Source organism: Hippocampus zosterae, chromosome 15, assembly GCF_025434085.1.
Source record: "Hippocampus zosterae strain Florida chromosome 15, ASM2543408v3, whole genome shotgun sequence".
In the NCBI taxonomy this organism is placed as follows: domain Eukaryota; kingdom Metazoa; phylum Chordata; class Actinopteri; order Syngnathiformes; family Syngnathidae; genus Hippocampus; species Hippocampus zosterae.
This window is the reverse complement of record NC_067465.1, coordinates 4,488,578-4,510,764: the sequence shown is the minus strand read 5'-3', so window position 1 is coordinate 4,510,764 and position 22,187 is coordinate 4,488,578. Positions and strand designations below refer to the sequence as shown.

Sequence of the window (22,187 nt, the reverse complement as noted above, 5' to 3'; positions counted from 1 at the left end):
TCCACAAATCGTCTAAACCACAAACCACGCGCAGAATAGTGAGATGCGTCACGAGCTGAGATACGTCTCGGTGCGCCAATGGTATTTGCGCGTATTAAATGAGGTAACATGCATATGTTTGACATTGACCACCTATATGCAAATATGCCTCATTGATAAACGACGTCTAATTCATTAACACCAGCGCGATTAGCCACACGCAGTTTGAGTGACGCCTATAAAAAACTTTGTAAAATTGGCCCACCTGTGTCTCAGATTAGCGCAAATGACCCGAGGCGCCTTTGAAACTTCATGCCCCAGACCAGCAAGAGGTTGTGCCAAGCATACTTAGGACAGATTTAAGAGAACATGTTGCAGGACATGCAGGTTCTCACGTGCACGTTTAAACTGCATCAAAACAAATACGCAGCTAAACGTTGGTAATATGGATATATTTTTATCATTGAGAATAACATTAAATGACAATAAGACAAAAGTCAATTAAGGAAAATATTGCCTCAAATAATAAAATATTGTATTTTTGATTTTCTCATATTGACTTCATCTACGAAGTTGATTTTAATATCACTAGTCCCCCCCCCCCCCCCCACCCAATTGTACATTATTATCACTGAATCAGACTCTAATTTAAAAAAAAACATCTGAGTCAGATCTTCCCTTGAGGGATCACACAAATTAGCCTCTTGGCTGGAGCACTCCTTTTGCCAACACAATTAAAGTGTAAGACGCTATAAGTGCATTAGTTTAATCTCTCCAATCTTGGCTTGCGACGAAACAAGCGTGCCACTGAGCACACAAGTTCGCATGGAGGAGCAGCCATGACGATGGCGCTGCATACAATTCCCCGACTGGATTTGGTGTAAAATGAAGACATTCTTGAAGAGCTCTTAATTTGGAGGATTTGAGGAGCACTATGTTAAAGTTCATCGCGCAGGTTTGGATTTTATGGTGGCTTTTTGAAGGTAGGCCGGCATGACTCGACCATACACCAACTCCGATGATTTTTTTTGTGGCTTTGACTTACGAGCGCAAATTGGAGATACTTGCGCTCGTGTGGTTGTCACAAACGTGAGTCAATTCACGTCACGATAGGCAGTATCTTAATGGTACAACCTTGTCTTTCTAGGCATTTTCTCTGATGGCGACAACAGCGGATGTCAACAGCAGCCGTGCCGAAACGGCGGCATATGCGAGAGTCACCTCGGCGGTTTCAGATGCCTTTGCTCCCAGCAGGCCCTCCACGGCCGTTTATACGGGGGGCAGACCTGCACGGTTCCACTTTTGGGCTGCGATGACAACCAATGCGAAAACGGTGGAATATGCTCGCCCTTGCTTGTACGCGGGAAACACAGTTTCTCATGCATCTGCCTCGCCGGCTTCTCAGGCTCCAAATGCCAGACCTCCACTGTTTTTTCATTTGAGAGCCACGGTTACATGTACATCGAGACTCAACCTATTGACCCGGAAGCCCCTCTGAATGTTACACTCAGCTTCCGGACAGAAAAACTTGTCGGGACTCTATTGCAACGCAGAGTGGCTGGCCTCCTTCTTAGCATTGAGCTAATGGATGGACATGTGTGCCTCTGCAGTCTCAAAAACCAAGGGTCCAGCACATTGGTTCAGCAGCTACCGGAATTTATTTCCAACAACGAATGGCACACGCTGGAAGCCTCACTCGGCGGCGTGGTCAGCCTGATCCGGCTCCTTTGTACCGAGGGAAACTGTGCCGGGGAAAGCAAGACCGAGGTGCAAGTTCTCGAAGCAGCCTCGGCTCTCCCTCAACCCGGGACAGTACGTCACAGTCTCTTCATCGGAGCAGGTCCAGGCGACAAAACGGAACCCTCGCGTGCTTTTCTGGGTTGCTTAAGAGATGTGCTCGTCGACTCCCATTTGGTGGTCCCGGTTATGTCGGCGAAGGGTTCCGACGTTCAGGTGAACGTGACGATGGGATGCAACGATAACGACAAATGCGATGACGGACCGTGCCAGAACAGAGGCCGCTGTGTGAGCCAAGGCTGGAGGAGTTACATGTGCGAGTGCCACAGACCATATGAGGGCGGCAACTGTGCAGAGGGTAAGGCGTTTACTTAAGTATACGGGCCTTTTCGGATTCTGGTTTTGCTTTGGAACCTTCAAATTCCTACCCCAGCGGGATGACCGGGAAGGACTCGGAGAAAAGTGCTTTACAGAGGTTCCTTAGCATCGCTTAGTCCTCGATCGGCATTTCTCAAAAGATGTTCGGCATAGTCCCTCACAACAGGGGTGCCCATGTCCAGTCCTCGAGCGAGCCGATCCGAGCCTGTCTTGCATGTTTCCTTCCTCCGACGCATCCGATTCAAATGATCAGCTCATCGGCAAGCTTTGCAGAAGTCTGACCAGGAACTTGATCATTTGAATGCACGATCTTCAAAACAGTAGGCCACCAAGAGCTTGACGACCCCACACAAGGACCCTTGAGAGTCCAGAGAAAGGGACACTGTGAATCAAGGATTTAATCGGATTGATCTATGATTCAGAAATGACTGTAGTCAAAGGGGTCATGCTTCGTCAAGTCCGACGGTGTGACTGCGGGGTGGGCAGAAAGCCACACCCACAAGACAGTCGGGTTAGTCAGCAGACTTTAAAGGCGCTTAAAGATAGAAATAGCATCGACATGCAACGAGGAGGTATTCAGGCATCACCCGTGGGCTCAGGATTTGCCAAAACGTGGCTTTGAGTAGCTTATCCGGAGTAAGTTCAAGAGTCTTACCGAATCACGCTAAGGCGAGACGACATCTGAGAACGACAGAACCTCACAAAAGTAAGTCCGCCGCTCACACTCCTGTCAAGATTTGAATCGCGTCATTTCATGGGACGGCAGCAGCGTAGGAAATGTTTATTCGGAGCTGCGGAGGTTTCAGATCCTGAAAAACTTTTCGTTAAGACAAAACTTAACACGGTTGCAGTTCACATTGAGACCTTGTAAAACCTCCTGAGTCACATGACACCCAGGAGGGGAAAATAGCAAACCGGGTCTGGGTTGGACAGTTTCACAACGGGGCGTACTCACTTTTGTTGGATGTGTGTTGAGTGAACTACTGAGCATGTAAACAATGTTTGCTCCAGAATACAAAATAATCCGTCTCTGTTTCCCTTCGCAGAGTACATCACCGCAAGGTTCGGGAGCAAAGACTTGCAAAGTTATGCCATCTTCTCAATAGACGACGACCCCGGAGAGACTTTGACCGTGTCCTTGTTCGTTCGAACCAGGCAGCCGAGGGCCCTCCTCCTGATCGTGGCCAACAGCACCAGTCAGTACCTTCGCCTTTGGCTGGATCAGGGCAGAGTCAAAATTCAAGTCAACAACTTTGAGACCTTGCTCGGCCAAAGCGTGATCAGTGACGGCCATTTCCATCTGGTGACTGTGAAGCTAGACGGTCCGGAGGTAACCTTGACCCAGTCGGCCCAGGTTCAAAGCTCTCGACCCATAAGACACATCTGGGCCCATCACGGGGATCGGGTCTTTGTGGGCGGACTGACGGACCCGAGGGCCTCGGCGACATTCGGAGGCTACTTTAAAGGATGTGTTCAGGATCTGCGGATGAACAATAAGCGACTTCAGTTCTATCCCATAGCATCTTTTGTGGAATCTTACAAACCGGAGCAGCTGTTTAATGTTTCGCCGGGATGCAGCAGTGACGACGCCTGTGCGGTAAGTTACTGGCAATATACTCCATTCGATAGACGAGACCGGACCGTGAATTCGGTCCAGAGCAGTATAAAATACTAAAAGCTCAGCTAAATTCTCGTTCAAACACTTCCTGCCAATGACAAGCGTTCATCATTTGCAGCGGTGGATTGATTTGAGCTTTTTTTTCTCTCCTGAAGGTTAACCCCTGTCTCAATGGCGGGGTGTGCTACTCCGTCTGGGATGACTTCACCTGTAACTGCCCCCCCAACACGGCAGGCCAGCGCTGTGAGGAGGTGAAATGGTGTGAGCTGTCTCCCTGTCCCGCCTCCACCATATGCCAGCGGACCTCGCGGGGCTTCGAGTGTGAGTGACACAAGAAACCGTTGCGCACTTTTCTTGCTGTAAAATACGTTAGCCTGAGGTCGTTAAGACATTGTTTTAGAAAGAAATAGGACTTCAACCCAAGGCCAAATATCAACTTTGTGACTCAAATTGAATCATCCTGAGTTTGTTACTTTTATTTGAGCGCACAGGTCATTTTAAACATAATTAATTGAATCTCAATACCCATGGAAAACCCGCCATTCAACAACACACCAAAAAAAAAAATTCGAATCACCTGACCTCTGAAATATGCGAAAGAGCCTCATAGAAAGGTCTCGTAAACTAGACCCGTGTTTGGACTTCCTGAATCGAGCGGTCCTGCAGCGTCTCGTCAATGGTGAGTAGGTGTGTCAATCTACGCTTGGAACTACACAACTGAGTGTGCACCTCCAGTCGCACAACAAACTCTAAGGGATGTGGGAATGGTGTGGTGTCCCGTTTGTGGACTAAACTGGTGTGGGAATGGAGAGATGAGTGTAGAAATGTAATGTGTGTGGTGCGCGCCAGCGTCACCGTGTGCACCCTGAGCATCAGAGTAATGCACAATTGTTCACACACACACAGATGTAAAGATGCTAACGTAATGGTGGCCAAAAACAGCGCTACGTTTTTGTTAGCATGCGGACTCTCACCGGAAAACAGCCAGTGTTGATATTTGAAGTGTCACTATTCCAAAAATGACTTCATGTTCCACTTTTTCCTTCCTTCTACAGGTCTTTCTAACGTAACAGTTCGTCCGGAAAGTGCAATTTTGCACTACCGGAACAATAGGAACAACAACCGCACTGTCGGTGTCACCAGCGTGTCTCTCGGTTTCCGCACAAGACAGACCGCCGCCACCATATTGCATGCACAAAGGGGCTCCAAATACATCACCGTCTCCCTTCGGGACTCCCGCGTGGTTGTCGAGCACTCGGCTGGAGTGGAACACGACAATTCCTCCGTACAGAGTGAGCGTCCGGTCAGTGACGGAGAGTGGCACTCTGTGAGCCTCGGCGTGGACGTTCGAGCCTCTAAGTGGATCATAAATGTGGATGAAAGTACAGAAGAAATCTTTACAGGTGTTGCGGACTTGAATTTTCTTTTGGAGGGAACAGACATTTTCATCGGTGGGCTGAGCTTGGACTCCCCGGTGAGTTTCTCCGGATGTTTGGCTCCTGTGGAAATCGGAGGCCTTCTTCTTCCTTTCCACTTGGACACAGACTTGAAGCTTCTCAGGCCTCAGGAAGAGCAGTTTTCGCAGTTGAACGTCAACGCCCATCCGCACTACGGCTGCTGGGGGGCGAGCGTGTGTGCGTCCAACCCTTGTCATAATCAGGGTTTGTGTGAGGATCTCTTCGACCTGCATCACTGCAATTGTCCATCCACTTGGAGCGGGTCGTTGTGCCAAGAACCGAGCGACCCCTGCGTGGCCAAGCCGTGCGTGTATGGAAACTGTCGCAACACTCCTGGGGGGTACCAGTGTGAGTGTGAGCAAGGATTCACCGGGGCGCAATGTGAGATGGAGGTGGATTTGTGTGTGGATAGCAATTGCAGCAATGGTGCGACATGCCTCAAAGGAGTTCAGAACTACTCGTGCCTCTGCCCGGAGAACCTCACAGGTCAATATTGCAAGTGAGTTCTTATTCATCATCAATAAGACCAAAATTCCAACAGGTATGGGAAGCCATTTGAGCATGTTTTTTTAAATATCCAGCTTAACCCTGAATTGAAAAAATTAAAAAAAGTAAAATTTGGTCCTTTTTTACATTTGACAGTCATAAAAATAAATACCCAAAAGTGATTCTTTCACCTTAACTTCTGTTGACTTTTCCTCAATTCATTGACGGCATTTGTAACTCAGCAGACTTATTTTCTTAAAGGGGAAGTCACCCCCCAAAATGTTTGCAATAATATATTCTATGGGGCCCCATGAGTCAAAAGACGGCATTCTGAAATTGAATTTTGCACCCATGCCCCTGAAAACATCTTATACTGACAAAAAAAAAACATGTCTCTTACAGTGTGAAAATTCCAGAGATCCCCTGGTACATCGAGACAACCCCGTAAGTGCCTCAACATTCATTCATTCATTCATCTTCCGAGCAGCTTGATCCTCACTAGGGTCGGGGGGGGTGCTGGAGCCTATCCCAGCTGTCTTCGGGCAGTAGGCGGGGGACACCCTGAATCGGTTGCCAGCCAATCGCAGGGCACAAAGAGACGAACAACCATCCACGCTCACACTCACACCAAGGGACAATTTAGAGTGTTCAATCAGCCTGCCACGCATGTTTTTGGAATGTGGGAGGAAACCGGAGCACCCGGAGAAAACCCACGCAGGCCCGGGGAGAACATGCAAACTCCACACAGGGAGGCCGGAGCTGGAATCGAACCCGGTACCTCTGCACTGTGAAGCCGACGTGCTAACCACTGGACTACCGGGCCACCTTATATATATAATATTTATGTAATATATATATTAGGTACCGTTCAGTTGTATTTAACTTTTACAAGCACAACACATTTGCATTAAATCTTTAAGAAAGGTCGGAATGTTCTAATGTTTGCATTTTATTTTTCTCTCTCTCTCTCTTGGGGTCTGTCAAGTCTTCCTTTGCTGCCTGTGTCAAAGTGTAGCGGTACGAGACGGAACTTCAGCTGCTTTAATGGAGGGAATTGCTCAGTCGTGGACGACAATTGTCTCTGTCTGCCTGGCTTCTCAGGACAATGGTAAGGCGTTGGCAGAAGTTCAGTTTTGGTTCCTCGCCTACGTTGGACTAATTGAATCCACACGGGGGCGCCAGAAATACAAAAAAGCTGCTCCAAAGCTGATCAATAAAAGTTGGGAAACGAGGTATTTTCCGTGATACTTTTGTTCTTATCGTCTGTCTTTCGGCCACAGGTGCGAAAAGGACGTGGACGAGTGTGCCTCCGACCCGTGCATGAACGGAGGATTCTGTCTCAACTACGTCGACAGATTTGAGTGCGTGTGCGATTTGAATTACTCGGGAATCCACTGCCAAATAGACGTCAGTGACTTTTATATCTACGTCTTCCTGGGCCTGTGGCAGAACTTGTTCCAGCTAGCGTCCTACCTCATCATGCGCTTGGATGACGAGCCAGAAATCGAGTGGGGCTTCCAGATTAACGATTAGCTCACATTTGTACACAAACGTAGTTAAAAGGAATGAAATGTAAAACACAAAAGAAAACTTTGGGGCTGGGTGAAAAGGCCTTAGAAATAAAATCTCGCATATTTTTTTTTTTGCACAAAAGTACTATTTCTGATTTCAATACATGTTTTTTCGCACTTCATATCGCCGCTATTCTTGGGAGGCTCGGGTTCATCGTTTGTAAATGGCAGAATATCGATTTGGTCAGACATTTAAAGGTCGATTTGAAAAGATTGATCTACTACTGACAATTATATTCTGTGTCCTACATTTCATTTTCATGTTTTTAATCACAGGGGAAGGGGAGGGGGGTCTCGTGCCTTAGCTCCTCATTTTGAATGCCGAGCACCGTTTTTTTTTTAAAGTTAACAGCCACAAGAGAATTTAGAGCAAGAATATTTCTAAAACCGTCCCATTGTTCTGAACTCAATAAAGACCGTGGTGGATCGCATTCCATTCTCAGTGTCCCTGATCGGAAAGAAAAATAAATGTTGTGAAGCTCCATGTAAATGCATTTTAATTTGGTCGTAACATTCGGGCTAACATTTTACAAACAACAAAAAAATAAATACTGTAAGAGTTCAGAGTCCACTTCTCCATACAAGAAAATATTCTATTCTGCTGTTGCAGATAACAAGCACAGTTTTAGCTTTTTCTTTGTAAAAAGATGCACACGTGATTAAACAAAAAAACAAATGGGAAAAACAGGGAATACCCCTAAAATATAGGAAATTTAACAATAGGATGTTGTGAGGGTACAGAAAAGCACCTTTGCCAACATCTGATGCTATTTTAATATCAAAGCCATCAATTAGTGAGGCGTAATCGGGGCCCAAATTTCACATGAGTAAATTCAGATGAGATCGGTCTGATTTCAGTGTACATGATTTGGTCAAGTTTTCATTTGTTGGTGTAATGTGAGATTTTTATTCTAAATATGATATATCTAAAAAAAAGAGTTCCGCGATTTGGGTATTCCCAGTGCAATTTTAGCCTGAACTTAAAATGCACCATCAGCTTCTCAGGTGAAGTCAGGTGGAAGTTTTTGAACGCACGTGACACTTCCTGATGAGAGCCCGGGCCAAAGTCAAATCTCATTGACCACTTCTCGCTGTCTGGGGCCTCGTCATTGCAAAGTTTGTCCGCCTGCAACTTCAGTTGAAGGCCGGTTTGAGAAGCTTTCTGACCGTCATGCTGCGCCGCCACGTCGAGTTTCTCGGAAACAGGATACGGTCCTTGACAAAACGGCACGCGGCGGAAGACGTTCTCGCGACCCCATGAAAATTTGATGCCACTCTCAGAAACACGTGCACTGTTTGGACATTAAAATGTATATATTTAGAGAAAGTCAAATCAAAAGTGGGATTTTTTTTTGATCCCGATATTCAGAAATATCACCTGGAAATCCCAAACGTTTTTTGGGGGGAGGAGGGACAGAATGTCATTGTTGAGCCTCTCCACGGAGCTTACATTCACAGAGCTCTTTATAGATTCGCTTGCGTATCTTTGGTATGTTTCTCTGTGAAAAACAGAGCGGCTGTGCCAAGGCAAGGCATCTGGAATACTGAGGACGACAATAACAAAAAAAAAGGGGGGCGGGGGGATTTTTGATTTGATTATCTGGGCCGACATGGTCAAGAGTACCGAGTTACGGAAAGTACCTCCAAGACGAAAACGCCGCAGTCATTCTCGTTGGTTTGCTGTGGGACGTTCTGAAAAAGAAATCGCATACTTAGGCGGCGGGTAGAATTCTCGGCCCCGTTTTCGCGCCGGCTATTAGACGACGGTATACCTCATCTAATGACACGGTCCAACCATTGACGAAAGATGCGCGTTGCTTCTCCCTCGCTTCCGCCGTCAAGTACTTGAGGATGTTCTGCGGGAAGCAAATATGCGTGGAGTCCACCCCATGGTGCCACTGCGGGAACGGGTAACACGCAAAGTGGCACTTACCTGCGCAACTTTATGCAACCCATTCCGTTGAGAGTCAAAGAGACAGATTTTCTTTCTGACGACATCTGTGGTTACGAGACACCAGTGAACCTCCAGATGGACGGGCACCAACAGGAGACTCTTGGAGAACAAATCAACCTGCAGATTTTGGCAGAAAGACACCCAGGGACAATCGATACTCAACAGACACTCTAAATGCCCTTTTTTGTAGTCAATCTCATCTGGGATTTTTTTTCTTTATTCATATTTATTTTACAGTCAACACCCTATCAAATTTCTAGGAATCTGGTACGTAAAACGCCCCTCTTAAAATAAGAGTTTTAAAAATATATGTAAGGGCCTATATTTTTTGTTCAAACCATAAATACCCCACAAGCGATGTTGCTGAAACACTTGAAAATGATTTCAAACTCATCTTACAACACAAAAATACTCGGAGAGGAAGTTTGATTTTGTCAAAACGCATAAGATGCACACGCGTCAAAAACTCTGTTATTTCCATTAACAACCCAGGCTAAACTACGCTCCTCCCTGACAGGCAAAAATGTAAGCCTTTCGTCGAGACGTATCAACGTCTCTCCCGGACATGAATATTTACAACTTTCCTGTTTATACAAGGCACTGGTGCCATCTTGCCGCATCTTCGGAAATTTCAGAAAAGGGTACAAAGCTACGGCGTAAACATAAGTCAGTCAAAGAACTGAGCGATGACTTGTGACGTGGGCTAAACGTACAAAAGATACCAGTGGACCTACAAATCACACAGTCAAAGAAACAAAATGGAGAATAGGAAAGTAGTAATTGGTATCTTTACGGGTCGCGAACAGGTGTCGTTATACTTCTTATGCATTAAAAAAAAAAAAGGCCACACATCAGTCAGCGATTTATTTTGAAAGGGAATATTGTGGGATGAGTTTGGAAGCACATTCAAGTCTTAACGGCTCATTGGAGTCTCTTTCGAATTAAAATAACACCGGATAGGAAAACATGAACACCCCAAAGCGGGCGTTCGCTATGGTCCACTGAAACATGGGCTGCATGAAGAACAAGTACCTGCTTTGTCCATCTCTTAACACCGTTATAACCCTTGGTCATGAGCTGTCGGTGGAAGAAACTGTTGAGAAAATGCACCTGGAACGAGAAACGACACGCAGGCAATCACGAAACAAGTACGCGGCAAATCGAAGAAAAGAACAGCCGCCATCTTTCGTTGCCTCTTAAAATTAATTCAGCGGCAACCCTTCTGAGCTTTCTTGCTCTGAAGCAAACCCGGAATGTGTCCGATTACCTTGTGTTGGGCAGCTTCCATAATCAACTCCCCATACATGTTTATAACCTACAGGAGGAGGAAAGAGATAAGAAAAAAAGAAGGTCGCAAGCGTTGCTCTGCTCGGTAATATCAAAGTGGAAATGCTGTTGCTTATGAAACCTGGTCATTGAGCCAATTCTGATGGGCCAGCGTGGACAAATCGTCCAGTGTCAGAGTGTGTTTTTTGAAGACCACCCGGAAGGAGGGAGCAGGATTCCAAAGCGCTGGGGAAGAGATTCGACGTCGGACCACCTCAGAGATGAAATTTCTCCTGCGTGAGAATGAATGACATGCAACACCCGTGAACATCGGCATCAGTGAACGGCGTGTTTAAATCTGTGCGGCAGAAAAAATAAAAATTCCTTAATTAAAACCCATCGAAACAAATTGACCTCAATGCCTGAAAAAAAAACCCCAATGACAAATCAATGTGAAAGTCAGCAAAAAAAAATACAATAAAAATCACTAGAGACTAAATGAAAGCAAATTTGGGATTTTGTGCGTGCAGAAGAATGATTCTTTGGATAAAACGTGTGTTTATCAGAATGTACCCAAATTCCCCCCCCAGGCCGCCCCCTTTTTTTTTTTTAATGTTCTCGGACATTCACCTGTCAGTGAAATCGGCGTTGAACATTTTCTCCAGGTGGCTCAACACATCGCTTTTCTGCAGAGGGATGAAAGTTCCGTACATTGTGAAGAAGGCGCCGAGAAATTCTAGAGAGATTACAAACACAGAATATGTTATTCACAGAGCCAGTTGGAAAATAAATATTAAAAAAAAAAATAATTATAATAAATAATTCATACCATCTATATGGTCTGTCAGTTCTGAGAGGCCAACTTCAATTTGAGGAGGTGTTTTGTTCTTGCTGGAGATTTTGGCGTCAAGTATTTCTTGATAGGCAGACGTGCATCGTCCTGACTGGTCACCAGCGAGCACACAAACACCGTTTCTTCGTTTCGTAACATGAGAATCCAGCCCAGTTAGTATTACTTCCGATGTGTTTGCAAATGGATATTCCACCATGCTTTCGGGCGCCGTGCTTGTGGTTTGTAGGACGGTGCCAGGAGAGTCGGATGCTGGCGAAAAACGTGTTGTTTTGCTCGTATGTCCGAGGTCTGACTCAAGAGTGGATGCCTTCATTTGCGATTGTCCCTGAACTAGTGATGGGCACCTGTGAAAGTTTTTTTTACTTCTCTGTGCCCCGATGCTGAGACACGATCTGTCGCGCCTGATTTGCACCAATCTTCTGCACCTCAAAAACCCCCCAAAGCACTTCTCTCTCCATTGCCGCCACATCCACAGCTGCAATGGACAATACAGACGTCTCTTGGCCCGCCTAAAGAGAGGGGAATCTCCCTTCATTGAAGACATGGATTCGCTTGTTTACTCGTGGTACTTCACTTTGTGTTCGGGGTTCTTTATCCAGTACACCTGGAGGAGTTGGAAAGGGGAATATGAGAGTAGAGTATTTTTTTTAATCTTTTGAAATTTAGAATACAATGAACCTCAGTTTATCCTGGGGTATCGCCATTCATACACGCAGCTCAAGCTTGTGCTAACATTTGAGCTCAGAGGAAAAAAAAAGGTTAAATCAGAGTTGCTTGTGTTCACCTCACTGATTCTGGCACCTTCTCCAGTCGACATGTGCACATTGTGAGCATCTCCTTTAAGACAGAATAAACATGTCATAAATTGCCTGACACACATGCTCATGTCACATTGTTCAGTTGAAAATCTGTCCATCTATCAATGATCGAGTTTAGATTTTTAACATCTTCTGCAAAATAGAAGTAGGTTGTTTTTTTAGCCATCAAAAATTGCACTCCACGTATGCTCGTGTTAAACAACAAAGTTCCTTCTCCGCAAAAATTTTGTAGAAGACATTCCTTAAGCAGAATGGGTGGACTACACACAAATCTAACAGGGATTGGCGGTTTGATTTTTCAGCAGAATGGTGAGGAAGGACAGCTTTTTTGGTGATGAGTGGTTGTCTCCCAACCTGAACGTTGTTGGTTTAAATCCTCAGCGCATGTCATTACGTCAAAGTGTCCTTGAGTAAGATACTGAAACTCAGTTGCTCCCGATACTGCATCATCAGTAAGTGAAGGGGAAGACAGTGTAGAAAAGCGCTAAAAAAAGTGAAAGGCAATTTACCACAACAATTGACAAGATCCCAGAAGGGGGTGACGTTTTGATTCACAAACAAAACGTCTGCGAACGCGGGTTATGCAAAGTGAACAGCATCGTGTGAAAAACACGACGTACCACAGTCGTAATAGTACTCTACATGTATGCACCGCTATATTTACGTACTCTAGATGTATCGTATGTACGGTTACATTTACGTTTACCCAGTAAGTATCTTTGCTAACATTATTTTCAACAACAAAAAAAGAAGAGCCGCTCTAACTTACCGTTACGCGTGGAGTTCACAGAAATATTTTATACAACATTGACCAAAAAGAAAAGCATGGTATGCTGGTACCAAGCGTCGCAAGTTGATGATGTCATCACCCTCTTCTTCTTGTGAATTTGGTAAGAAACGTTTAGGTGCATTGTCGCCATCTACTGGTAATGCGTGTGAAACAGATTGTCGCGAACCTCTTACTCGAACTATGAACTTTCACAAAATGTTTAACAAGCATCTCGGCGGTCTCGTTTTTCCTTATTGCTATTATTTCCCCATCATTTAAGACTGCATCACCTTACTCTCTCTTCACCCCATTCATTTTTCAATTAACCTTCCACATTTGATCCAGATCAGTGTCCCTTCCCACTGAGTTACAAAAAGATTTCCAATTCCCTCTCTAAGCATCCTTTACAGTTTTTCTCCCCACTGCACGCACGTCTACGTTTGTATTCAAGTTTCAAATACTAGAATCCCTCCTCAATTCTTTCAACTCTTTACTCCTGTGCTGAATCATGCTTTTACAGTTCTTGGTCCATCAAAGAACCGTCTTTCTCCTGTGCCAACATCCCTTCTTCTGGGTAGAGGACCTTTGCTGCTCTGAGAATGCTTCGATCAAGCATTCAGCGTCTTCATTCAAACGAATGATATTTTTCAACCATTTCATACTCAAATTGTTGCTCAGCCTCAGGTCCTTAGGTCATTGCTCTTTCCCCGTTTATCTCATGCATGTTTGCGAGCGCATGTTTGCGTTCTTGTGGGCTTTGGTGGTGGGTAGGGGGGTGATTTTTGTGAAAGACTTTGAGTTGTATTCTTACATACAAAAAGCCCTTGACAAATAACATTTGTTTGATTGAATAAATGATTATTCAACACATGTATAGAACGCTCACATTTTCAAATATTCCCTCATTTCCACATTAACATTCATTCCCATTTTACATTCCTTCTACATTTCTTGACAGATTCAAGGCATTTCAACCGTAAACTGTTCAACTTATTAAAGACACATATGGAACCATTCATCACATTCCCCAAAGATCCCACATTTTCACAGTAAAACTCCCAAATTAAGAGAAATATTATATACATTGACTTCTTCCTTCCACATTTCTCGAACCAATTCAGATCATTCCAACTATCATCTTTTTTGGGAGGTATATCAAACATATTCCCCAAATTGCACATTATGCGGGCTATTATACATTGTTTATTTTCTTTTTATGTTTCATTTTATACCATTGTACCACCCCACCAAAGAAGAACAATTAAAGAACCACCAAAAAAAACTTGATTGATTTATGATGTAAGAAATAGGATTGAAACACCACAGCACACTCTCAGTACCCCACCAGGGTCAGGAACAACTGAATGACCTAGAATAGACCAGCAAATCCTTCCTGTTTGCTCTGTTAACAAACTCTCTGTTAAATGTAGAGAACAAAAGTCCAAGTTTTACTCCAGCCAGACAACAAATTAATATTCAGATGTTCAGACTCCACACATTCAATCCTAGGTAGTTATTTATGTTTTGGAACGAGCATGCCAATTTTTGTTTTAATTATCCTAAAAATCTCACGCAAAATCTTTTTCCGCCCAATTTTTTTCCACGGTGTTTCTTAATATTTATCACACAAAAACAACACACTTTACATGACAAAGCTCTTACAACAAACCACAAAACAAAAACGCTGGAATAACGATGACCTCTGCCGCATGGTACACGGTGTATCCGGTTGGTCTGGAAATCGATGAGCGCTCCTCTCCTCAAATAAGCACCTCATGACAAACATACTTTTGATTGAGCAATCCACTGATAAGTGAGGGACCCTGCACGGAGTCTGTCCTCGGCCTGTGCACTGTACTTGTCCTCCATTCATAATTTTTTTTTTACATTCAGCAGACATTTCAGGTTGCGCTTCATGATCGATGCCATGTTCATTCAATATAAAGGCGTTGAATATCAAAGGGGGTGTTCTAAAAAATAACTTAGCAGTGATGGGACATTCATCTTCCGAGCAGCTTGATCCTCACTAGGGTCGCGGGGGTGCTGGAGCCTATCCCAGCTGTCTTCGGGCAGCAGGCGGGGGACACCCCAAATTGGTTGCCAGCCAATCACAGGGCACACAGAGACGAACAATCATCCACGCTCATACTCACACCTAGGGACAATTTAGAGTGTTCAATCAGCCTGCCACGCATGTTTTTGGAATGTGGGAGGAAACCGGAGCACCCGGAGAAAACCCACGCAGGCCCGGGGAGAACATGAAAACTCCACACAGGGAGGCCGGAGCTGGAATCGAACCCGGTACCTCTGCACTGTGAAGTCGACGTGCTAACCACTGGACTACCGGGCCGCCCAGTGATGGGACAGTGATATATATATATATATATATATATATATACAAATATATATTTATTATTATGCTCTAATCAATATACCCCCAAAAAGTTGCTCTGTTCGTTTCTATACAGATCGCTCTTATTTCTGAAGGCCATACGGCTTTGATCACAGTCAGCTTTGGAAAATCTTTTTCGTCTTTTTGTTGTATTTTGACTCGTTCATTGCCAGTGACGTGTATAGACGTCAAAAGATATAAACACTATATATATTTTTATATATATATATATATATTTTTTTTTTTTTCAAATTGACACAGTTTCAGTGCTGAACAGTCGACCAATAGTCGAAAAGTACCCCGATACCTTGCTTTGAGAATTACACGATACCGCTTGATTTTTATGGTAGTAATTTCGGAATGGGAGTCTGAGCTGTATGTACTGGGCAGTGTCACTGCTCTGAGCATTTGGACTCATTTCATTTAGAAAAAAAAAGAGTATTTTGCTAGATACCACAAGCTAACTTATTTACTCAGTCCTGATTTTTTTTCACACCTATAAAATCCACTTTCTTTCTGCTTGAATGAATGAATGAAAAATAGTGACAAAGTCCCAAGCTTTTTTTCGTACTATTGATCTCACCGTTCGCAGCACGCGGGTTCACCAACCCACACGTGACGCGAAAGGAATGACAGAACTTGTTTGACTTGGCTGTTTTCCCGTTTGAAGTGCTATATATATACGGTGGAGCCTGCGTGAGGTCTCCCTCTTTTCTTCAGCATCTTCCTCCTCCTTGTGCACAGACATGAACCGACTCAGTATCACGGTGGTCCTGGGACTGCTGGCGCTCGGGTGCGCTCAGCTTGGTAATCGTCAGCCCGGGTGTGACTCTCCCGAGGCGGAAGAAGCCGCATTTGCGGCTCAGGACTACCTCAATGCTCAGCATGCTCATGGCTACAAATATGCACTAAACAGGATTGAGGATATCAAGATCCTCACCAAGGTAAACCGGCGACATTCTTGTAACATTCAATTGTACAATTTTGAATAAACTTTTGTAATTGCTGTGAGAAAAATATTTCAACAATCCTACATATTGTTAGTTTTATTTTGAGTTTAAAGATACATTGACACTTTAGTCTGGAATTATCTAAAATACATACATTTGATATGCTTTTTTACATTTAAAAATCTCCCCCCCTCCAAAAAAAAAAAAATGCATGCGCACACACACAACATTTGATGCAGGTTTCATTTATTTTTAACATGCATAAGCAGCAGACCATAACATTTTGGGCAAAGCTGGTATAGACAGAAGTAAGATTTTTTTCCCCCCCCAAATAATTTAACAGAATGTCTGCTTTGTCCTAGCCCAATGCAGATGACATCTATATTGTTGAAGTGGACCTTCTGGAGACGGACTGTCACGTGTTGGACCCCACTCCTGTTGCTAACTGCACAGTCCGACCCAAAGCACTCACCGTAAGCATTTGAGCAATCGTAACACATATTCTGCATTGCTCTCAAGGTTTTGGACTTGTTTGATTTGTGTCTCAAATCAGTCAGTAGAAGGAGACTGTGACGTGGTTCTGAAAAGGGTTGGAGGAGTGCTGACTGTCACGGCCTTCAAGTGTAAGACTGAAGGTAAACTCTTGACACCGTGCGTGTGCCGTGTCTCGACATGAACTCACAACATGATTTGTTTGCAAAAATTTGTCTCATTTGTCACTTTGGTATGGAAATTATATTATATTGATTTTTTTTTTCTATGATGGTCTTTAGAATCAACAGAGGACCTCTGTTTGGGCTGTCCTACTCTCCTTCCGCTGAACGATACCAAAGCCCTGAACTTTGTGCACGCCTCTCTGGCTACGTTCAACAACAACACAGTGAACACAACTTACTCTCTGCTTGAGGTCGGAAGGATGTCGACACAGGTGGGTCCCTGCGCGTTGTCTTTTTTCCCCCCCCACATGCTTTTCTGCATCTGGGTCTCTTGCTTTGTGTGACAACCTGCTGAGGGTGAAAAGATTTGATTTGTTTTTTTTTTTTCAGATTGTCTCTGGTGGGCCGCGCTATCTGGCAGAATATGTGATCGTTGAGGCTAATTGCACAGATGAAGTCTGTGTGCCGCTGAATGATGTCACGGCTGTAAGTACACAAAGTAGGCCTCTCGATTAGTTATCCTCCACAGCGGTGAAACCCGACCAGTGACCCCGCAGGAAACGATCACATTTCACCTCATAATCATGTAGGAATAATTGACTTATCTTTGCCCGCGGCGGTATTGAGGCAGACAGAACAATTAATTGCTCTTCCAGTAAATGGCAGTATATATATATATATATATATATATATCCCGTTAATCAATTTACCATGTTGGAAGTAGCTTGAGGTAATACTTTAACTCTTGAATTTTACTGAGTATTCTAAAATTGCACCCCTGCCATCGCCTGGCAGGAGCTGTGCAGCATTATGTCACCTGAAAAATCATTTTTTTTGTTTTTTGTTGAGAAAATAAGAAGTGAAAATGGGTTAGAATCATTTGAGTAGGCCCGTTTTGTTAAAAATGAATAGCTATCGGGGATTGGTGCAGAGGTAGTTCGCCACAAAGGTAAATTGAACTGTTGACATTCTCGGAAATGCATTTTTTTATGAAACCTGAAGGCTCTTCTGTCATGTGGCTTTTCTACCTCTCCCAAAAATGTTGCTCAATTTTTAAAACCTGTGGGCCAACTTTTTTTTCAAACATCCATCACAAGATGGAGACGAGTGGTTTGATGTGTCCATACTGTCTGTCTCAGAGTCGCGGTATTTGCACTGCCAAAGACTTTGGAGCTGCCCACACAGTTGACTGCAAGATGTTTTCCGTTATGGTGAGTCATACAATCGTCTTGTCTACGGGACCGGACGCTACTCACTCAGGAGTTAGGAATGACGGGCTTTTCCCGGTGAGCCTGTAATGCAAAAGAAATAACTTTTACTCTGCTGATGCATGTTCTTCAGGTGCCTCCCCAAGACGCAAACAGCACTGGGGGTTCTCACGTGTTCCCAAGCACACAAAACATGACCAGAAAGCATGTTCTGAGACACCACAAACTGACCGCTCTCCATGATCCGCACGCTACCGGCCTTCTGTCGTCCGAGTCGGCATCAGAATCTGCCGAAGTGGTGTCCGTCGCCACCCCTGCAGTCGTGAACGCTACAGCACCTGCTCCAACTGCCGACACATCATCCGCCTCAATCAGTGGAGAGGTTCCCGTCGCCGTGGTTAAGAGAGACGTACCCGACACCCCTGCCACCGTTACAGACCCAGTTCTTCTGATAGCACCATGCCCCGGAAGAGTCCGATTCTTTTAAAAAAAATGTTCCATCATGTACTTTCATAACCTGGATTACTTCTAAAAAACACTGGCTCCAAGTATAACTCGCCTCTTTATTTCCATACATTTGTAAGGTTGCCATTTAACCCGATTACTCTTTTGCTTGACGTGTCAGACTGAAGAAAAAAAAACATTTTATTATAATAAAGAATTCTGAAATACTATTTGAATCATGGCTCAAATTCATATGTTGCATATACACCCATATTCTACTACTTGAACACATTTGGAGGTATGACAAATTCAAAGTTGACCTTTAATACAAAACAGACCAAACGACTGACATTGAAAGCAAGTCTCCTTGAATTCCAATGTAAATCAGTGGTGGGAAATAAAATACAATCAAATATTACAGTATTTTAGTTTTCAGATACTGGTACTTTTTGAGAATCTATTTTGAATACTTTCCACACTGCACATTTGAAAACAGAACTGTTCTTTATAGTCCAAGGTAGGCTTTATCCTTTTTTCCCCCTCAACCTCCAGGGATGACAAACAAAGAACAGGTAAAGTCAAAAGTTTATTTGCAATTCATGCATGTGATCTTAGCTCGTGACCCTCTCTTTCAATGCCACGGTCCAATCCTGTAAGAAACAAGATCAGTTTCAAGATCATGAGAGGAAATTCAACCTTTAAACTGACATACCGTGTCTGTTGAACTCCATTGTTTTGATCCAGGATGAAGTGCTGTATTGGTTTGAGATTTTCTTGGTTGAAAGCGATTCTGAGAAGACTTGAACAGTCCTTCAAGCAGAGATTTTAAATTCCTGGTGCTAACGTGTTCAGGATGAAGAGGCTTCCCAATAGGTTGGCCTGGGACATCTTGGTTAGGAAGAACCCTGAAATTATTTGGGGACTCTGGAGACCTTCTGGGCTCTTTACCTGGTGGACCACGCTGGAGCAGTATATATGCTTTTGGTTCAGACAAACGCCCAGTCGGATCACGCGTGGAGGACTTTTTGTGCTTCTTCCGACGGGATGAATGTGTCAAATTCTGGGCGAATGAACTGTTTTTTGTTGATTCAGCATCATTAAGCATGGAGTAAGGGAACAAGGGGCCAAGCTCCTCCTGGACCCCAAGATGAGAAGGCCAATGAGATCCAAAAGAGAACCCCCTAGGTGATGTCATACCATTTGGGTTCCGCTGCTCCAGATACGGGGTGAGTGGAGACCTGGCATTCGGACGAGGCCAATAATTGAAGACCCTCAATTGGTCGTTGGGCTTTTTTGACTGCTTGTTTTGTGCCTCTTGATTTACAGGAATGTAAAATGAATTTTGAACTCCGAAGGGCATGTCTTGAGGTGATATGCTCTGTGGTAAATTTGGACTCCTCTCATATGGCAAGCTGGAATACTGTGAATTAGGTTTAGGACCCAAAAAAGTGTAACTTTCTCTTCGAGGAACTGCTTCCTTGTATGGGGCACTTCCTGATAAGAAAGCAGAATTGACACCTGGGACGTGGTGATATGGTTGATTTTTATTGGGAAGAGAGTCTGAGGCCTTCTCCGGATTATATTTTTCTTCATCTGGTTTTTGATCAGGCACAGTATGACCTATGTGAGTTCTAGGTCCAAAATGCTTGGAAGCAACAAATGGAAATTCTTGTGAGACCACATCTGTCACTTCATCAGATGGTCCATGAGATGCGAGATAAAGATGCTGATGAAAAGTAATTTGTGGGCAGCAACTTGAAAACCCAACGGCACAAAGTTGAACGCAACCACTTGAGCCCCGTGGGACCACGGCAACATCAGTGTGCTGCGGTGGTGGAGGAGCCTGTTCTGGTTCCTTGGCCGGGGGTAATGTGATGGACTGCTGCCATTGTGGATGAGGCATCTTACCCTCTAGAGGTTGGATGGTTGCAGATTGTTCATCTTTAGGCTTCTGAGTGTCAACATGTGTTGCCGGTGGTTTGACAGGTGTATGAGGTTCCAGAGGCCAATAAGCATTCCCAGGGACCTCAGGTTTCGGTGGGTTGTTGATAACGGCTCCAACATTAAATGGAGGGAACGGTTTAGCTGGTTGATGCACATGACCAGGGATTTCAGGCTGCTTTGAGTCGGGTGGGTGCGATAAAGGTATTGGCTTTTGGGGCAATTCTGGGTTAGGCATAGGGTAAACCAGGTAGGGATTGTGTGGCTGCTGGACCAGACTTGGAGGAAGTGAAAGTGCTGGGGGATGGTCAAGCTTGGCACGTAATTTGTTTTCGTGCCAGATAGCGTAGACTGGCCGCTGCTCCACATGACTCAGTGGAGCGGCAGGTTTCAACAGCGATGGCTCTAGCATTGGCTTTTTGGCTGGTTCTTTTGGACTGGGTTGAGGGTAAGGTGGAAAGAGGTATGGTTTCGATGGCTGCTTTACTTGTCCATGGGCGACTCTATGGTCTGGTGGTTTGAACGGCCATGGATCTGGCATTTGCGTTTTGGCTGGTTCTTTAGGATTGGGCCTTGAATAACGTGGGAATGGGTATGGATCAGATGGTTGCTTGAAATGCCCATGAGGGACCTTGGGTTGCCGGGGCTTGATTAGCCATGGATTTGGTATTGGCTTTTTGGCTGGATCGTTAGGACCTGGCTTTAGGTAAAAGGGATACTGGTATGGATTGGGTGACTGATTTAATGGACCAAGAGGAGATATTTGTGGTTTGAATGGCTTTTTGGATTGTACTCCAGGACTGGACGTAGGGTAAAGCGGGTACGGGTAGGCATTGGCTGGATGCTCCACTGCATCTGGAGGGACCTCAGGCTTTTGTGGAGTAGGTAACGGCTTTTTAGTGGGTTCTTGAGGGCTAAGCATAGGATAAAGAGGATTGGGATATAGATCAGTTGACTGCTCCACCTCACCTGGAGTGACCTCATGATTTTGTGGATTGGGCATTGGCTTATTGGTGGGTTCGTTAGGACTGGGCATATGGTAAAGTGGATAGGAATAAGGATCGGTTGGCTTCTCTAATGGACCTGGAGTGACCTCAGGGTATGGTGGATTTGGCAGTGGTTTATTGGTGGGCTCTTTAGGAGTGGCCATCGGGTAATATGGGTAGAGGTATGGATTGATTGGCTCATCCACTTGACCTGGAGTGACCTCAGTCCTTTGTGGATTAGGCATCGGCCTTTTAGTGGGTTCTGCAGGATTGGGCATAGGGTAAACTGGGTGGGTGTACGACTCTGGTGGCTGATGCACTGAACCTGGAGGCACTTCAGGGTTTTCTGGATCAAGAGGCATTTTGATTGGTTTATTGGGATTGGGCAAAGGTAGATAAGGGTAGGGAAAGGCATATTGATAACCTCGCTCCTGCACTTGATCTGGAGGGAAAAATGGATAGCGATAAGGATAGAGTGGGTGACTAGCTCGACCCGTTTGTGCCTCTGGGCTTTCTGGCTGGGAAGATGTAGGCTTGGCATCAGCTGTTTGCAAAGGGTAAAATGCATTGTTAGGAGAGGCTGGCTTTGCTCCTTCACCTGGTTGCACCCGTGGGTTTGGCAAGAATGGATAATATGGTTTATGGAATTGACCTGAAGGGACTTGATGTCGATGTGGCTTGGCGGGAATAGAAGGATCTTCAGTCTGTGAATTGGGCAAAAAGG

General features: G+C 44.7%; 4 protein-coding genes across 4 annotated transcripts; 2 read left to right on the top strand and 2 right to left on the bottom strand.

Moving 5' to 3' along the window:
• Window positions 1–595: 595 nt before the first annotated feature.
• Window positions 596–7,695, top strand: LOC127616172 (protein crumbs homolog 1-like). The gene is made up of 8 exons (XM_052087616.1): window positions 596–962; window positions 1,127–2,074; window positions 3,141–3,691; window positions 3,868–4,033; window positions 4,768–5,668; window positions 6,058–6,099; window positions 6,641–6,763; window positions 6,936–7,695. Exons 1-8 carry the CDS (start codon window positions 914–916, stop codon window positions 7,186–7,188), a joined length of 3,033 nt encoding a protein of 1,010 aa, XP_051943576.1. The 5' UTR covers window positions 596–913; the 3' UTR covers window positions 7,189–7,695.
• An 11-nt stretch (window positions 7,696–7,706) lies between these two features.
• On the bottom strand, window positions 7,707–13,009 carry LOC127616192 (sentrin-specific protease 5-like). Its single transcript, XM_052087650.1, has 12 exons — window positions 12,887–13,009; window positions 12,084–12,136; window positions 11,276–11,903; window positions 11,077–11,182; window positions 10,589–10,739; window positions 10,448–10,495; window positions 10,213–10,290; window positions 9,160–9,297; window positions 8,999–9,082; window positions 8,868–8,918; window positions 8,605–8,770; window positions 7,707–8,518 (listed from the first exon to the last, which is right to left on the bottom strand). The coding sequence occupies exons 3-11, from the start codon at window positions 11,841–11,843 to the stop codon at window positions 8,648–8,650; spliced, it is 1,347 nt and encodes a 448-aa protein (XP_051943610.1). The 5' UTR covers window positions 11,844–11,903; window positions 12,084–12,136; window positions 12,887–13,009; the 3' UTR covers window positions 7,707–8,518; window positions 8,605–8,647.
• Window positions 13,010–15,970: 2,961 nt separating this feature from the next.
• On the top strand, window positions 15,971–18,772 carry ahsg2 (alpha-2-HS-glycoprotein 2). Its single transcript, XM_052087652.1, has 7 exons — window positions 15,971–16,222; window positions 16,591–16,701; window positions 16,782–16,863; window positions 17,002–17,156; window positions 17,275–17,370; window positions 18,024–18,095; window positions 18,226–18,772. Exons 1-7 carry the CDS (start codon window positions 16,025–16,027, stop codon window positions 18,577–18,579), a joined length of 1,068 nt encoding a protein of 355 aa, XP_051943612.1. The 5' UTR covers window positions 15,971–16,024; the 3' UTR covers window positions 18,580–18,772.
• A 337-nt stretch (window positions 18,773–19,109) lies between these two features.
• Window positions 19,110–21,908, bottom strand: LOC127616175 (ras-associated and pleckstrin homology domains-containing protein 1-like). Its single transcript, XM_052087621.1, has 2 exons — window positions 19,249–21,908; window positions 19,110–19,186 (listed from the first exon to the last, which is right to left on the bottom strand). The coding sequence occupies exons 1-2, from the start codon at window positions 21,823–21,825 to the stop codon at window positions 19,148–19,150; spliced, it is 2,616 nt and encodes an 871-aa protein (XP_051943581.1). The 5' UTR covers window positions 21,826–21,908; the 3' UTR covers window positions 19,110–19,147.
• Window positions 21,909–22,187: the final 279 nt, after the last annotated feature.